General features: G+C 47.5%; 1 protein-coding gene across 3 annotated transcripts in view; it reads left to right on the top strand.

Moving 5' to 3' along the window:
- Positions 1-18317, top strand: part of DOCK6 (dedicator of cytokinesis 6) — a 409103-nt gene that overhangs the window by 240558 nt on the left and 150228 nt on the right. For all 3 annotated transcript variants that reach the window (XM_085600639.1, XM_085600641.1, XM_085600640.1), the window contains 3 exons: positions 7137-7221; positions 8237-8333; positions 8524-8658. In XM_085600639.1, the coding sequence (XP_085456765.1) occupies positions 7137-7221; positions 8237-8333; positions 8524-8658 (317 nt within the window). The remainder of the gene's footprint in view (positions 1-7136; positions 7222-8236; positions 8334-8523; positions 8659-18317) is intronic.

Below are 18317 nucleotides of genomic sequence, written 5' to 3' on the forward strand. Positions count from 1 at the left end.
GTCGATGCCCATGCACACTATCGTCCAAGGGAGGAGTCACCTATCTCGTGACTACAAAACACTTCTTCCAAGACAACAACAAGGTGCAAGCATCCGAGCCCAACACCAGATGGCGATCTATGCACAAAGTGTGAATCTCTGCAGCTCTACATGCCAAGAACAGATGCATACTGGTAAGTAGTATTTTCCTTTTTCACCACCTCGGACGGGATGGAGGACTGGCTCGACAACTATGATTCCACGGGAAGCAGGGCTCCCGCCACCGGACAGAGAGAGCTGAACCCTGCGGCCTTACGCCGTCGCTGTAGGGGAAAGAAGAAAACACAGTCCTTGGCCTCTCGGACCCTCGGTCCAGCCCCGGAACTGACACTGAGCGGCCAGCTCCAAGCCCTGCAGGCGGTGGCGGTCATCAGCGGGACACAGGATGAAGAGGCTAACTCGACTTCTGACCAGCAAGGACGGCAAGTAAAGACGATCTTTCGGACAGTTTTATTGCTTCACAAGACTCATGTGAAATGCCTCAAGTCACTCCACAGACCTCTAATGACATTGTCTAATCTCCTGTTTTTTTCACATTTTCCGCTGACCGCAAAGAAGACTGTGACACCTTATACGCAAGTATAATGGGACTGCGCTCAGGCTGCATGACGCATTCCTTTTCTCCCACTGTCAGAACTGCATATTAGTGCTAGGGCTCTAACTGCAAACGGGAGACAGGGGACATGATCGAAGTCAGGTCCCAGTGTAAATAGGCAGGGTGCCCCTATGGCCTCCCCCCTCGTGGGAACATCATACATGACATTTGAGCTGTGGCCCTGACCCACACAGGCTTGGCCAGTGGTTGGGGTAGCTGCTGGAGACAGACCCCCATTAACCGACGCCTCGTAGATTCCTGTGCGTGATAGTTCCCCCCCCCCCCCCCCCCCGCCCCTCCCCCCCAGACATTAGTTGCACGCTGCTTTTGCTTCATGTTTGGACAGTTGCCTGTTGCACACTTGCCCTTATGGTATTTTTCTTTGCATATAGTTCATATGTTTTTATGCCATCATAAATGCACTGAGGTATAATAATCAGGATGTTGGCTCAAAAGGGACACAGACTCTACCACCGCCTTCACACATAATGCTTCAATTCTACCCAACCATCGGCCTGACAAGGCCTTGCGCTACTGATATTCACACATTATGGCACCCATTAAGATAGGGACATGGAATGTGAGAGGTATGCACAGCCCATCGTGCAGGTATCTCATCTATTCATATTTGAAACGTCATCAAATACAAATAGCTTTCCTCCAAGAGACACACTTGCCTAAACCAGAAGTGGCACGATTACACAGGAGGTGGAGGGGACAATTATACGTTACAGGCTATTCAGCATACGCACAAGGGGTTTTGATATGGGTAAGGCCGGGGACTCCCTTCCGGGGGGTGGACTCCTTAATAGATACGGAGGGCAGATACGTTATAGTTAAGGGCGCTCTGGACGGAAGGCCGGTGATTATTTCATCACTGTATGGGCCTAACTCCGATCAAGCCGCTTTTCTGGAAATGCCTGGCACAGCCACGCATACTGCCATGAAAGTGTTAAACAACTGAGCGACACAGTGGCACTTGACCGACGCATGGAGGCATAGAAACCCGCAAAACAGAGTGTATTCCTATTATTCAGGTGCGCATGGTCTCCATGTACGCTTGGACTGTTTTATGGTATCCAGCAATCTCTTGCCATGTGTTTCTGGGTCGCACTACATGGGGCGGACGCACTCAGACCATAACCCGCATGTGCTGGAGCTGGAGTGGGAGAGCGGTGTGCTGCCGATCCCTGTCTGGCGCCTCCAGCCGGACGCTTTGCTTGACGCGCCTTTCTGTGATTTGTTAGCTACTACCATAGCACAATACTTTGATAAAAACCCAGGCACAGCCTCGTCATCTCTGTTGGAGTGGGACGACCTCAAGGTGGTCGTGAGGGTGCACTGTCTGGGAGCTCAAGTGGGCATTCGAGTGCAGCTAGAGAAAGATCTCGCCATTTTAAAGAGAAAGCTGGCATCCAGTGAGCAGGAGGCAACTGAGGGGTCCCCAAGACAACTTGCACGTCATAGGGAGGAACACGCTCGGTTGCTAGAATGGCTATGATGCCTTAATTACGCAGCGCATTCGGCGCGAACACGTCACATGGGGGACAAAGTGGGGAAACTGCTCACATGGTTGATTCGCCAGGATGAGTCGTCGACCCCTGTGGCTTCAATACACGCGGCACGAGGGGTTACAGCATACATACAGCGAGACATACATTGCGAGTTCGTGGTGCATTATCAGGACTTAAACAAATCCCATGTGCAGGCCACCCCTATAGAACTGCAACTCTATCTTGAAGGGAACACCTTGCCACATCCTACGCGTGCCCAGAGAGCAGAACTGAATGACCCTATCCTTCTAGAGGAGGTCTGGGACTGCATATTCTCGTTGTCCAACGGGAAGTCACCGGGACCTGATGGTCTGCCGACAGAATTTTACAAGGCCTACGCACATATACTAGCACCACAGTTGCTAAAAGTGAATGAGACAGCGGTAGATGACTCTACACTTACTGGCACGCAAATCGTAGCATTGCTGATCTCTCTCCTCAAGCCTGGCAGGAACTCTGAATCCCTAGGCTCTTATCGTCCGCTAACCCTCCTGAACACTGACTACAAGATCTTCGCATCGATTCTCGCTAAGCGCTTATCGCCATTTGGTAAAGGCACTGGTGCGCCCCGATAAGAATGGTTTTGTCCCCACCAGAAACACCTCACTTAATATACGCAGGTTCTTCCAGGTACAGAAATATGCGCTGCACAGATGGCCACGCTCTGGCTGCCTTATACTAGACTTGGAGAAGGCCTTCGACTCCTTGGAGTGGCCCTATCTGGTGGCGGTACTACACAAATAGGATCTAGGGGACCACTACATGAGCATGGTCCAACTGCTTTACCAGCGACCCATTGTCCGGGTCAGGACAGTTCGGCTCATTTGGGACCCCATCCAAGTGAGGCGAGGGACGCGCCAGGGATGCCCCCTGTCCCCGTTACTCTTTTCCCTAGCTGTGGAACCGCTGGCGATGCTACTCCGTAGGGATGGTGAAACATGGGGCATCCAGTTGGGAGACGGGATACATGCCGTTTCTTTATATGCCCACTATCTGCTATTGTATGTGCGCGATATACATGACATCCCCATCCCATAGCGGACACGCTCAGGGCCTTTGAGATGGTTTCTGGCCTTCGGGTAAACTGGGCCAAGTTGGGAGTCTATCCCTTTAGCGAAGACACGGTTGAGACGGATGTGCTACTCAATGGTTCCACCCTCACGTGGTACCCCGCTACGTTCCGCTATCTTGGCGTCTTCATATACCGATCGCCCGTTGATACACTGGGAGGCTATTTCAGCTGTTAGGGCCCAAGTGCCATTTTGGAAGTCACTCCCGCTGAATGTTATGAGCCGCATCACCTTGATAAAGATGATCATCCTCCCAAAATTATTATATTGTTTTTCGAACCTCCCGATCTATGTCCCGACCAAGGTCTTCCGCGAGCTGGAACGTATGTTCCGTGACTTAATCTGGAACAAAGGTAGGCCCCGGGTTGCATTGTGAAAGTTATATGCCCCTAACAGCCAAGGAGGACTGGCAGTCCCTAACATGGAGTTATACTATTTAGCGGCCCAGTTACAATGGGTGACGAAGTGGTTGAGTGGCAGGAGTCTGGAGGACACGGCGACCCTGCAGCAGCCCTGAACCCAATCCCAGATTTACCATCTATTCCACCCCATTGCCAAGCCTCCACGCCCATCCCAAATATACCTGGAACTGGCGCATAAATGCTACAAAAGGAGCCTTCACCTCACCCGAGCAGTAATCCCATATGCCCCGATACTGCCGCTCACGGGGACACCTAGAGGAAGGGCGGGCACCTCCGAGGAGGTCCTTATACACTGGCACACAGTGGGCATAGCTACACTGGGGGACCTATATGTGGATGGTTCCCTGCTCTCCTTTGAGGCACTGGCAGAAGACTATGGCATGCCGGCAGGGCAATTTCTTTTGCACACCTCTCTCACAAGGGCCCTCTCGGCCACCTGGGGGGACTTGACGGCCAAACCGACGACACACCTGCTGCTGCAGTACTTGCACGTTATGGGTGCTGGTTCACACATAGTACACTGGCTGGTGACAGCTCTGCTTACACATACACTGAAACCCATGCTGAGTCTTCGCATACGTTGGGAAACAGATAGAGGACAACCGTGGACGGAGAAGGAATGGAGTGCTGTCCTTGCCAGCTCCTCATCTATACCGAGAAGCTCCAAATGTAAGCTTATACAAGCATACATTATACAGAGAGCATACCTCTTGCCCGATAACATGAATAGATATTTCAACATTGCCACCTCCACGTGTCCGCGCTGTCAGTAGCTTAACGCAATTCCGTTACACATGCTCTGGTCCTGCACCTTCCTACAACTCTACTGGCACACAGTAACTACAGGATTTGCAAATTGCACTGACACACCCCTGCCACATACATGGGAAGTTTGTATACTGGGGCTATATGCCAGGTCCAAAAAAAATAGTCACATTCCAATTTCGAGATCTGGGTCTGATAGTCGCGAAGCGATTAATCATGAAGAGGTGGAAGCACAATGCCTCCCCCCCAGAAATAGTCAGCTGGGAAAGATCACTCACGATATGGGCACAGGCAGAAAGCACAACACTGCACAGGGAGGAAACAGCAGGGCTCCGCAAGTATCCGATAGTGCAACATTGGGATACAATACTCACAACATTCACGCACGTGAACGACAATGATGACGGCAGCGCCCCCCCCGACAGTACCTATTTCGAGCACTGGAAGCCCGGAATCAATGGACACGCGGCATCCATTATTAGTATTGCGACCTTTAGCAAAGCATGTCCGTGGCCTGAACCCGCTGTTGGGAATCTCCCCTAGTCTTTGAACAGTTATCTAGTATGCCAAGTTCCTCACTATCTGCATGAGTCCTAGTGCCACCCTGACGAGCCAGCATAATATAATATAATGTACGAGACGCACGAATCCATGCTGAGTCACGTTATGTTTTTCAATGGTAGTTTTGTTCAGCAAGTTATTAGTTTAGTGAATCAGACTATATATGTCTGATTGGCACATTTTGCAGATTTCCTAGATTTATACTGAGGCGGACATACATTCACAGCCCCCATGTGATTTACTACTGTACATTCCACATGATAATTGACTGGAATCATGTACGACGCAGTCGCATATCACACAGACGTTATCATCTGTAAATAAGAGAATTGAATGATGCAGTGCAGGAAGAGAGTAGCATGCAACTGTTTACTAGCATAGTACACCTGTAGAGGCGTATACGTACACACATGTTTTGTAACCATGCTTCTGCTATGCACCTCAGCTATATGTCTTTTACAATGTTGGTCCGTATATGTATGTATGATTCCTCGGACGACCTCAGACTGTTACAAAATTCAAAAATGCAATAAAGATATTTAAACAAAAAAATGAAAGAAAAACAATGGAGGAGCCTCTGGCAAAAAGGTCTCACTACCAAAATATAAATTTGGGACTGAGGAGATGAAAAAATCACGCTAGACCTGAACACTAAAACTTGGACAAGCATTCTTCATTTCTACTCTAATTTGTGTTTTACATATCTATTTATTGCAATTTAAATCTCCGTTTCCATTGGTAGTTTGTTTTGCACCCTTTGAAAACACAAGGTTGGGTTGGTTGGAAGATGTGTGCTATTTATTCCATAGAAAATTCCCAAATAGTTTTTTTCTCAGGGCAGAGTCCTGCCATTGGTCTCTAGACCTTGTCACTTGTTCTGGTATAGCAGCTGAGGCCTGTGAATCATTGAGTATTTAGTTTGAAGGGTTTTGTATATGCCTTGGATTCTTGGAGTAGGCTTTTCACTGCCCTCAGCTTTCATTTTTCTTTGAGCTCCTTAACTAAAGAAAGGTAGTCAAATCCACGTATTAAGTAACTCTGGCCTGTGAACTCCATTCCGCTTGCAGAGTTTGGCTGAGATTTCCGCACTCCGCGTTCAGCGGAGCTTGTGGAGTTCCGAAAAACTCCGCTCCGCATAGCGGAGATTTTTCTCTTGCTTGCGTTCGTCAATGTCAAGTTGGCGAACACGAGCGGGGAAAATCCACCTCCGGGCAAGGTTTTTCCTCGTTTGCGTTCCTCAACATCAAGTTGGCGAGCACGAGCGTGGAAAATCAACCTCCCGGCGAGATTAATCAATGCAGGCGGTCAGATTTCTCATTGCAAGTGATCGCATATGCTCGCGTTGAGAAACTTTCCGCTCACGTTGAGAAAGCTGCCGCTCAAGTAAAAATCTACTCTAGCAGCAGAAAGGAAGCAGCGCCCACTTGCGCTGTGCATGGTGCCGTTCACGATGATTTCACAGTGCAGACAAGCACCTGGTACTGAAAATCACAACAAACAGCATTTATCCAACGCATTCTGCCACTTGCGGAGCTCCACGTAGAGTGGCAGAGTTTTTTTTGCACTTCGCGGAGTTCTGCTACACGGAACTCCGTGAACTCTGCCCAGGCTTAGTATTAAGCTGAAAGCAACAGACTGCGTAAAAGTTCTTGAAAGTATTGAAACAGAGTCTAAAAGCTTTAAACCTGAAAGGTCAATTCGCTGGGGTGAATATGGAGGACTATGTAAGTTTCGTAGGTGCTACAGGTGCTCTGAAATTGCAGCCCAGGTAAACCTGAATGCACTTTCTGCCTCCACTTATTAACACTTCTGCCATGGCATCGAGCTGATGCAGGATTTGTATTTCCATATTCTTATGAAGTTTCCTGACAGATTTGAGTTTGCGAGTGCGACATCCAACAATGATGCTTCTTGAACATTATGTTCCGGTCAATGTCTAAGACTGAGTTGTATCTAATTTCATGAAGTGAATATTTGATGAGCTTTGAGTCTGACTTTATGATTTCATACACTATCTGGTTGACTGTGGTTCATGTTGAGGGGTTGTGTCTTATTCTGTGAGTCCTGGGTGTCTTGTGGGCTGCCATGAGGGTTGTAAAAGCTTAAATCCAAATCAAACTTTTCTTCACAGAGAGGAGCCCCTTCGGAAATCAAGAGAATGTTCGCTGGAGGAAAAACATCACTCACTGGAAACAGAACTCGGACCGCGTGGACAAGTGAGTCTGAAGTTGTGCATATGTTTCATTGGTTGTGTAGAGACTTTTGCGTGTTTTCCTTCAATACTTTCCATTGTGTTAACTTTTAACTAACCTCTTTATGTTATTTCCTGTTGACGAATATAGAGCTTTTAGGTACTTCATGTGAAGATGGCATTCCCAACTCTAGAAAGAGTATGCTGTTCTTACTCCTAAACAGAGACAATGTGCCAGTTTAGAGGTGACCTTCCTTGTTACATTGACACTAGATGTTCCCTGCCATAGCCTCTACGGGTGTGCTTTTATTTTGTCTTACTGCATATGCCGCCGCCTTTGCCCCATGAGCAAGTTGTTAGTGAGAGTAGTCAAATCTTTGTGGGATTTCAGTGCTACAATTATGCAGTGCCTGATCACAACAGTTTTTTCATTGGCAATAGGGAAATGTGTGCCTGGCTCTCAGTGTAAGAGTACCTTTACGTCATGATCAGGTGCCTGTGTGCTACACTGTGAAAGGCTTTTTTCATCTTTGCTGAACTCTCCTAGTTAGCCTGTTAATAGAATAACATCCACTCAAGCTGATTATCATACTGTCTAGTAGACTGCTAATTGCAGAATTCCCTTGGCATTTTGATGGCATTGCATTTAGGAATTTCAATGGCACTGTGCCATATGCTGTTAATAGCGTATTCACTAGGCTGTTCATGACACTGTGTCCTGAGCAGTTAATGCCACTGCTAGCAGGGCTGGTAATAGCACTGCTTCCTGTGGGATCAGTGGGAGACTACTTATTAGGCTGGTTATGGCATTGCTCAGGAGGCTGTTAATGTCATTGTTCTCTAGGCGGAAGGCACTGCTTGCTTGGTCATCAATGACTGTGCTCAACACCTTGCTAGTACCACTGTTTGCTAGTTTGTTGATCTATCGCTTGCTGCAATGTTAATGGCAGGGTACCCTGGTTGGACAGCTTTGCTTGCCAGGCTGTTCATGGCACCACTCACTAGCATATTAATAATGGCACTGCATTTGTTGCTTGCAGGACGAAAGGTGAGCTGGAGCTCGAGTCTCTGGTGGACGGAAACCTGGCTACCGAGGCCAACCTTGTGGTGCTGGATACGCTCGAGATCATTGTTCAGGTACAAGCACCAGAGCAGCTGTAAATCCTAAAATACCAAGGATGCACTTGCAGACAGTATAATACTTAATTCTGAATTTCCCTCTTTGTCCTCTCCCTTTTGATCTTTTCCCTTCCTTCTCCCTCCTGGTCTCCTCCTTGCCCTCGTTGTTCTTTCTTGGTGACCCTGCCTTTCTGGTTTCCATTTTCAGACGGTGATGCTGTCAGAGGCCAAGGAGAGTATCCTTGGTGGAGTCTTGCGGGTGCTGCTGCACAGCATGGCCTGCAATCAGAGCGCGTTCTTCCTGCAGCACTGTTTTGCCACCCAGCGCTCTTTGGTATGCAAGGTAAGTATCTAAGTGACATCTCTCCCAGTTTTGGTGGAATGCCTACTGACCTTCCCATTGGGCCTTCATACCTTGTTCTTTGGGGTTCTTAAGTTGTCTGGTGGTTTTTAACAGTTTCTCATTCCCTAGGGTACTAGCCATGTTGTGCAATGGTAAATGTGGGGCTACAGTTGTGTGAGTCTGTGTGCGCATTTGAAGGTATTGGTTAATCCACAGAAAAGTTGGTATTCTTTCATTATTTTAAACGCCTATACATTTTTTTTCTTTTTTCATGAATAGATATTGTAGGAAAGTGCCCCTTTTTGACATGGTCACCCCTTCTTTTTGCCTGATATTTGATGTGCTTTCAACTGTAAGTGCACCGGGTTCCTGCTAACCAGGTCCCCTTTCTGGATATCTTTCCCAAAACAACTGCACAATTGTTTCTACCCCAATTGGCAATACTTTTAGCACCCTCTGTAAGTCCCTAGCAAATAGTACCCCTGGTTCCTAAGCTCTTGGGTACTTAAGAGGGTCCCTAAGGACTAAAGGACAAAGTATGCCACTCTAAGGGACCCTCACCAAACACATGAAAGGCTGCCATTGCAGACTGCCTGTTTTGGTGCAGACAAAAGTGAAAACACAACATGACCCACAACCTTGTGTGCCCTGTCCCCTAACACTGCACCTCTACAGCAGTCCTGACAGCTCTAAGGCAGGGTGGTGAATATTACATGTGAAGGCATACCTGCTTGAGCATATATGCCCCTGTGCTGGTCAGTTCAATTACTACCAGTGCAAGTGACCAGGCAAGTGCTGTACACTGATTAAAACGAGTTTCCCCAGCTACATGATGGCTTCACTGAAGATAGGGATGTTTGATATTAAACATCTCGTATTAATAAACCCACACTGATTCCAGTGTTGGATTTTTAAATGCATGCATCTAGAGGGCGGCACCATAAAGGTGGCCCCTGAAAACTTACCAGCTCCTGGTGTGTTGGCTGTCTGAAGTCTGCCAGCCTGCCACCAGAGATGTGTGTCTGACCCCCAAAGGTGAGAGACTTTGCTCAATGGAGGTCAGAAACAAAGCCTACTCAGGAAAGGGTGTTTACAACCCCTCCCACAGAATGACCTGCTTAATAGCATTCCAAGGCAGGGGAGCTTTAAATAAGCCACTGCCTTGAAGCCCTCGCAGGAGAGGAAGCCAACCCCCTTTCTCCAGAGCCCTTTGGCACCTGTACAGGCAGGAAAATGAGCTAAACAGGTAGGCCCGCCATCCCCAGGCTAGTATCACCCCTAGGATAGCCTAATCTGAGGTGGGCACGACTTTGTGATGGCAAACTTAGGAATTCTGGGACAAGGTTATGCCCACTCCCCATAAGAAGTGGTCATATAGGGGGCGTAGTAACCTCAAGGATCAGTAGCCCATTGGGTACTACCCTATACTTGCATTACACTGCTAAATTCAGTATTTAGGGGAGCCCCTGGCACCAGAAAATCGGATCCTGCCAACTTGAAAGAAGAAGACGGACGTGAAGAGTCGCAACTGGAGGAACAGAAGACCCAGCAACTGACTTGGCGCCAACCCTGCTGGCCTGCCTGTTGACTTTGACATTTGTGCCAGCCAAAAGATAACTTGTCCTGCAGCTGGCCAAAGATCTAGAGACCTGCTGGCACTTCACCCAGGAGCAAAGATCTCCTGAGAAGTAGTAGACCTATTTCCCAGCATCCTACAGGCAACCAAAGACTCCTGAGTGGACTTCGTGACTGCAGAAACCTGATCCCTAAAGACACCACTGCACCTGTCACTCCAAGCCCGAGTTGAAGTAGGCCAACAGTGTCATCGTGGTCCCCAGCCCTCCAGAGACCGAGTACACCGTGTTTTGGCCCCCAGTGAACTCTCCTACGTCACCTGCAGCCTCTGCACGCAGGACCCCTCTATCAAGACTGCTCCCTGTAAGAAAAACCCAGCACCTAAGGACACCTCTGCACCCATTGCCCATTGGCTGTGGAGAAGAGGACCTAAGGTGTCCATACATCCCCAACCATTGTGACGCCTTAGCCCCCTTGTTGGTTCAGCCTGACTGGCCCCCCAGACGAAGCCTGCAGCCTCTTTTCGCAAAGACCGATCCCCATAGAGGAACACTGGGCACCCAACGCTGTTGTACACCTCTGCACCTGGCTGCCCTAGTGCCACTGGTGGTGTTCTGCTGGTGCTGCCTTGGACCTTGCCCACCACTCACCTTAACTCCAGGAGATTGATCCCCTAAGTCGCTGTACTGTACCCGAATGTCACAACTGCTTTTCCTTCCATTGGATAACATTGCAACTTCTAAAAATTGCAAAAAGTGTCGACTTTTTGAACTCAAAAGTATTTCTATTGAAAAACGTACTTACCTGAACAAATTGATTCTGGTGCCCAAACTTATATAAAGATACCTATTATTTTTATAAATTGGTGTGGATCTCCTTATTGAGTTGTGTGTATTACTTATTGACTACTTTGTGTATTTGTAGATGTCTTGCACTCCTCGCAGATAAGCCTATGGCTGCTTGACCACACTATCCCCTAGAAGAGCACTTTGGTTTTACTAGAGCTTATGTCCACTATTAAGAGAACCCCTGGACTATTTGCACGATATATCTCATTTTGATATATCATATAAAGAGCCATCTTCCTACAGGTATCATATTGATCTTCACTGAATTCATTTAGCACTCTATTTATTAAATGGAAATTTTAGTTGTGATTTTATAACAAATGATTTCATTTAAATATAATTGGTTTTTTTTTCACTGTAAACATGCAGTTTGATTTGATTTATTGTGCCTGATTCACAAACTGCTCTTTGACTATATTTTGTAGTACGTTGTACATTTTGTAGTCCTACAAAACGTACTACAAATTGCCATTCACAAACTACATGCAGAGTTTTATGGCTCCGCCCTGCCTATACTCATGTTTGCGGAGTTCTCCGCCCCGACTGTGGAGCCTCCGCATATGTAAGTATACGTGTTAGTAGTACATGTGGGACTATCTGACAGAGTCAAAGAAAATGGAGCAATTTCCTAAAAAGATGTGTTTTGCCGGAAGCATGTCCCTCTAGTCCATTAATGCTACCGGTCTCCTTGGCAGACATGTTCATGCTCTGCTGGACTCAGCGTAAGCAATCGTTTCCCAGTCTGTCAAACTATCTTCAGACCTGCTTTGCTGAGCTGATAGGGGATGGTCAAGCTGCAGGGAAGAAAGTCATCTAACTCTGGCTTGCAAGGTCCAGGGAGACATCTGTCTCCCTTTGATGCCGTGCCTGGCTGTGGTAATTTGGCTTTTCATAGGATGTGCAAACCAATCTGATGGCTCTCCCATTCGACGACTCTCAGCTGTTTGGTTCCAAAGCAGATTCTGCTTTGCAGAGATTCAAGGTCAGCAAGGTCACAGCTAGGTCTCTTGATCTCAAAACACAAACCAGTCTACCAGCAGTTTTAGAGGTTTCAGTGCTTCAGCAGGGGCATATCCTTTTGAGGCCGTCAACCCTACGTCCAGCAACAACAGTAGGCAAATCCCCTCTACAAACAATTTGTAGGATGAGGCAAAGGCCCTCCCTCCCCCTCCCGCCTCCTCTTCCTACTTCACTTCCTCTGCCATCGCAGGGAAGCAGCCATAGTTCCTCTGTGCCTGAATTTTCACACACCATTGAAGGGCGGGTATCCTCCATTCCACAAATTTTGAAGACCATCACTTAAGACCTTTTAGTCTTGCAGATTGTGGAAAGGGGGTATGCCCCACCCTTTCAACAAATATGTTCTCCTATCCCTCCCAGTCCAGGTGCAACCCTGCCAGATATGTGTGTCCTCCAACAAGAGGTTCAATCCTTACTTTTGAAGAGCATAGTGGAGATTTCTACCAGAGCAGGAACAGGACTTGGGGTGCTACTCACTGTGCTTTCTGTTCCCAAAAAGTACGGAGGCCTGCACCCTATCCTAGACCTCCGGATTCTGAGCTGGTTCCTCAAGAAGGAAAAGTTCAAAATGATGTCCTTTGGTTTGGCTTGCGCTGGGAGCAGGAGCCTGGGTAGTTCCTCTTGACCTGAACCTGAAGGATGCCTTTTTCCACCATTCCTTTCCAACAGTCACGGTCAGGTCCGCGCACTACCAGTTTACAGTCCTTCCGTTTGGCCTCACTTTCACTTTTCGAGTCTTCATGAAGGGGATTGAAGTGGTTGCGACTCATCGCAAATGGGTAGGAATCCTGGTATATCCTGACCTAGACAACTGGCTCATCAAACCCATCTCTCCGGAGATAGTGTCTCGCCACTTGCAGTCGACAAGCAAGTTGTCCGACCTGGGCCTTTCAACCAACAAGTCTAAATCCCATCTGGTGTCCTCTCAGCACACCCTGTTTATAAGAGCAGTATTGGACACCACATTAAGCCGAGCCTTTCCTTCTCTTCAGAGCGTTCAAAATATTCAGTCCAAATCTGATGTTTTAGAAGAGAGTGAACATTCCAGTCCTGATGGTATTACGCCTGCACGGTCTGCTAGCTTCCTGCATTCTGTTTGTCACCCATGCATGCTGGCACATGAGAGCCCTGCGGTGGTTCCAACAAATCTCCAGGGACACAGCAGCAGACCTACAGTGGTGGAGTGTAAGCAGCAACCTTACACAAGGAATGCTGTTTCATCCTCACCCTGCAGTGACAACAGTGATCACAGATTCCTGCACTCTAGGTTGCAGAGCTCATCTGGAGGAATTGTAGATAAGAAACCACTGTTCTTCAGAAGAACAGATGCGACTGTCTCTCAAGGTCTTCCTCCATTCCCTTTGTTGATGGATTGGACAGATTTTGACGGACAATACAACCTCAATGTGGTACATCAAACAAAAGGTGGGAGTGGGTCATACCTTCTCTGCCTAGAAGCTCTGCAACTCTGGTCTTGGGCTCAGAAACGCCAGATCTGCTTAGTAGGAAATCACCTGGCCGAAAAGCTCAATGTTCGAGCAGATCATCTCAGCCAACGTAATTTGCCGACCACAAGTGGTGTCTTCATCCAGAGGTGGTCCAGGATATCTTCCTGTTATGAGGGACCCCTCTGATAGACTGATTTGCCATTCAAGAAAACGCTTACTGCCTCTATTTTCCAAAGCAGGGAGTAATGGTGGACTTGTTCCTCGTGAAGATGAACTTTCCACTTCATTACTTGTTTCCTCCCATACCCTTGATACCTTTTGTTCTGAGGAAGATTCGCCTCGACTGGGGATTGAACAGGGCAACCTGTGTTTTTTTTCCTGCTCCCTGAAGTGATAGATGTTATCTTATGCTCATGAAGACATCCACCAAAAATGTCCATTCAACCTAATTGGGCAATTTTGTTACATGGTGTACTGACAACTCTGCAGATACTCTTATGGCCCATTTATCGAACATTCTTGGATTTCCTCTCTTGCCGGCCCGACAATGTTGCACAATAGGCACTGTAAGGGCTACTTATCAGCAGTGCACAAAGGGACAATGTCAAGATGGATAATTCTATGTATCAAGATCTGCTATGCTATGGCACAAAAAGAACCACCAGAAGGTATTTGTACTCATGCCACCAGAGCCAAGTCTTCCACTTCTGCACTGGAAAGAGCCCTGCCAGTGGCATACATTTGCAAAGTGGGAACTGGGGTATCCTTCCACATCTTTGCATTGTTGTCTGGATTCGGAACTGAGAAGGCAGAGCCACATCACTCGTTCATCTTTTAACCCCTTGCATGCCCGCCCCTTTCCCCGCCCAGTGCCGCGCTTTTTATTAGCGGGCGGAGTTCATGACGAGCTGGACTCGTCATGGGCACAGCGCCACCGCAGCCCATGACGAGTCCAGCTCGTCATGGGCACTGAAGGGGTTAAGGATTGCTTGGTAAAGAATCTGCAGGTGAATTATCGATCAGAAGAAAAATGTACTTACCTGTCGGTACCGCTCTTTCTGGTGTATATTATATCTACGTGCAGGTTCCTCACCAACCCACTCAGCTCTCCATTGCATGGCTGGTTACACCACACATCTTATTGTTGTGACTCCAACATATTCAAGAAAACTCCAGCTATTTTGTTGATGTTGGTTTCATTTATCCGCCTCAAATGTGTGTTATAAAAAAGGATGGTAACTGAAGTCATCACACAAGGAGGGTGGTTTAAGTCTCCAGTGACATAAGAGGTGCTGCATGCAGTGCTGAAGTGGAGCCGGTGCCCCCTACAGGTGTAAGAGAGTTATTGAAGAATTTCCAGATCCAGACTGGCACCTGGGATATTCAAAAGGTGAGGAATGTGCATGGAGGTCTAGTATCCACCAGAAAGAACGTTACCAAAACTATATAACTTTTTCGTTTTTCTGTTAATTGGATATATTCATCTGTATGGGTTTGTTTCACTGTGAACCAAATGTGGCCTTTTAAGTTTAGTAGGTTAGTTTTATTTATTTTGAGTGAGCAGATCTTAGTTGGACTATCTTCAGTCTGATTTGCCTTTGATGTTAGCGATTTTATATCATATTTGTTTTTTGTTTGATCTGTTTGTTAAAGTTTTTTTGTTGTCTATAAACATGCACATAAAACTATACATTGTCATATAAACCACCATTCAGAGCCAATGGGCAAATATTAAATCCAAGTAATATATCAGCAACACGCTGGCATGGTTACATAGTAAACATATACATACCCAGTAGCAACGTTAATGTATATCCCAGCAATTATGGCATCTCATCCCTTCACCAGGCGTACTGTATAAGCACGTTGTGTTGTAATATGACTTCTATTATCCAACATACAACACATTGTATAAGTATGTTTCTTATGGCTTCACTCCACCATATCACATGAAACTGTTTGTGGAATCAAACATTTTTATCATTGGAAAAAACTGTCGGGAAAAGGATAGTGAAAGCCGCAGAGAGGGAGAAAGGAAAACACAAATCCCTAATGTCAGACATCAGGATCCAGTCGATCACCCTGTAGGTGAATCGGCAGACCACCAAAAGAAATGACCTTGGGGGTCTCCATCCACATGACAATTCTCACCTCAGGGCCAGAATCTACCTCAGTCAAACACATTAATCGGCATGAATGGGAACAGCCATTGAATCATCCAGCACCAGCAATTCCTGTAGCGCACACAGATTTGCATTCCATTCAACAGAGATGGGGAATTTACGTAAACCCAACGTATCCTCTCGTACCAGTGACACCGCTTCCACCTTCACCCAGTTAAGCATGGGGAAAAGCCAGGCTCTCATCGGTGGGGGTTCTTCGGACTTCCACCTCCGGGTGATCAATCGCTTACCCACAATAAAACCCGGGTCCAAAAAATGGGTAGATGCTTTGTGTTTTTTATCCCTGGGGAACACACTAACTATGCTCATTTCCCATATCCGTGGTATCTCCCTACCCGTAAAAGTGGCTAATGCCTCTGACACCTTCTCCCAATAAGTCCGTAGGGCAGGACAAGACCAGAGCATATGTAATATAGATGCATTTGCTAGCTTGCAGCGCGGACAGCACACATCTTGCCTATGAAAATGCTGATTAATTTTATCTGGGGAAAGATAAGCTCTGTGGACAGTATAAAATTGAATTAACCTAAAACAGGCATTTCTGGGGACCTGCTTGGGGCTTTCGAGTACCATGGACCATTCCGTCTCCGAGAGGGGCCTCCGCTGATCTGTCTCCCACTTGACTCGCAACAAGGTTAGGTCTGCCAGGGTGTGTTCCCTAATCGATTCCGCGAACCATTTTACCAAATGACGGCCTGTGCCAATAACATGCAGGTATTGCAATAAGAGATGCGTCGGGGGTTCCTGCACGATATCTCCCCACCCCAGCGTCTCATTAGGGCAGTTCAGGAAGCATGATTCAAAAATTGACCTGGAGGGTCACCATCCTCGTTTGTTATATCAAGAAACGGCCTCAATGTCCCCTCTCCATATAGGTCTCCTAGAGTGGATATACCAGCATCCGACCAGGTAGTAAGGTCCACGCTCTGAACGCGTCCTCGCATGGTCGGAATGCCTAAAATAGGCACACCAGGTGCATATGGTATACATGATTAGTGAGACGGGGGCCCTATGAAAACATTACTGCGCTATCCATACCAGCAGAAGAACAGGTTCATTTGATATTACCAGGATGGAATAGGTAAAGGATCTTGTGTAGTGAGTATGGAGGGTTCCGCTCCGCCGATAAATGCAATTCATCCACCCATTTCGCCACCCATAAGATTTGGGACGCCAAAAAAATTGTGCTCCAGGTTGGGCAGAGCGAGCCATTCCCCCCCTTGAGCGAGGAAGATATAACTTCACCAGAGCTACCCGACATCGCGAGTTATACCAGATGAAATCTCGAACCATCCTCGCCGGAGAGCGGAAGAAGGACACTGGTAAGTAGAGCGGTAAATTGGCAAAATAATAAAGAAGGCGTGGCAGCATGACCATTTTAATTAACTCAACCTGACCTATAACCGACAAGTTCAGCGACTTCCAAAATCAATCTGGGACTTAAGTGCCGTAACCGCCTTCGTAATGTTACCATCTATAAGATCCTGAGTGTTGTGGTAAATATGGATACCCAGGTATCTGAACGCAACCGACTGCCATTGCACTACCATCCCGTCCACCTCCCAACCTGGGTTCTCCGTACTAGGTTTAAAGGGATAGAGACAATATTTGTCCCAGTGCACCCGCAGCCCAGACAAGGCTGCTAAAGATTTCAACGTGGCGGGGATGATCCGTGGAATCGATAGGACATCCTGCACATACAACGGAATCTGCATAAAGCGAAATAGCATGCACGCCATCCCGAGACATATCCCGCAGTCTGGCGCGGAAGTGTGCAGTGCCATTGCCAGCGGTTCAATCACCAGGGCAAAGATCAGGGGAGAGAGAGGACACCCCTGACAAGTCCCTCGTTCTATCAAGATAGGCTCAGAAAATAGCAACCCCAGTCACAGCCGAACCGTGGTAGCTCCGTACAGCAGTCTTATAAGGCCTAAAATTTAAGGCTCAAAACCATAACAATGAAGCACAGCGAACATAAAGGACCACTCAACCGCGTCGAAGGCCTTCTCCGGATCCAGCACAATACAACCAGCTGTTGACCAGATCGATGAAGCACCATGCATCACCCTAAACAGTCGTCTATTAAGCGATGTATTGCAAGCCGGCACAAAATCGGTCTGATCTGGGTGAACCAGTTGGGGGATCAGCTGCGCCAATCTATTCACCAGGATGCTCGCCAAAATCTTATAGTCCCTGTTTAAAAGTGCCAAGGGACGATACGACCCCATAGAGGTGCGGTCCCTGCCTTGTTTGGGAAGCGTCATCAGCGTAGCCTCCATCATTGAAGCAGGGAGGACTAAAGCATCGGGTATAGTCCCCCAAGACTGGAAGAATGCCATGGTGAAGGCCCTACTAAAGAAACCTCACTTAGATCCCACAGAGATGGGCAATTACCGCCCCATCTCCCTACTCCCTGGAATTAGCAAGGTCACAGAAAAATATGTAAATCGCCTACTTTCTGCACACATCGAACATTTTAAACTGCTCCACTCCTCCCAGACTGGCTTCCGCCCTGGCCACGGCACTGAGACTGCATTGATAGCTGTGGTGGAGGAGTCTATAAAGATTCTTGACTCCGGAGGGTC

Source organism: Triturus cristatus, chromosome 4_2 (genome assembly GCF_964204655.1).
Source record: "Triturus cristatus chromosome 4_2, aTriCri1.1, whole genome shotgun sequence".
In the NCBI taxonomy this organism is placed as follows: domain Eukaryota; kingdom Metazoa; phylum Chordata; class Amphibia; order Caudata; family Salamandridae; genus Triturus; species Triturus cristatus.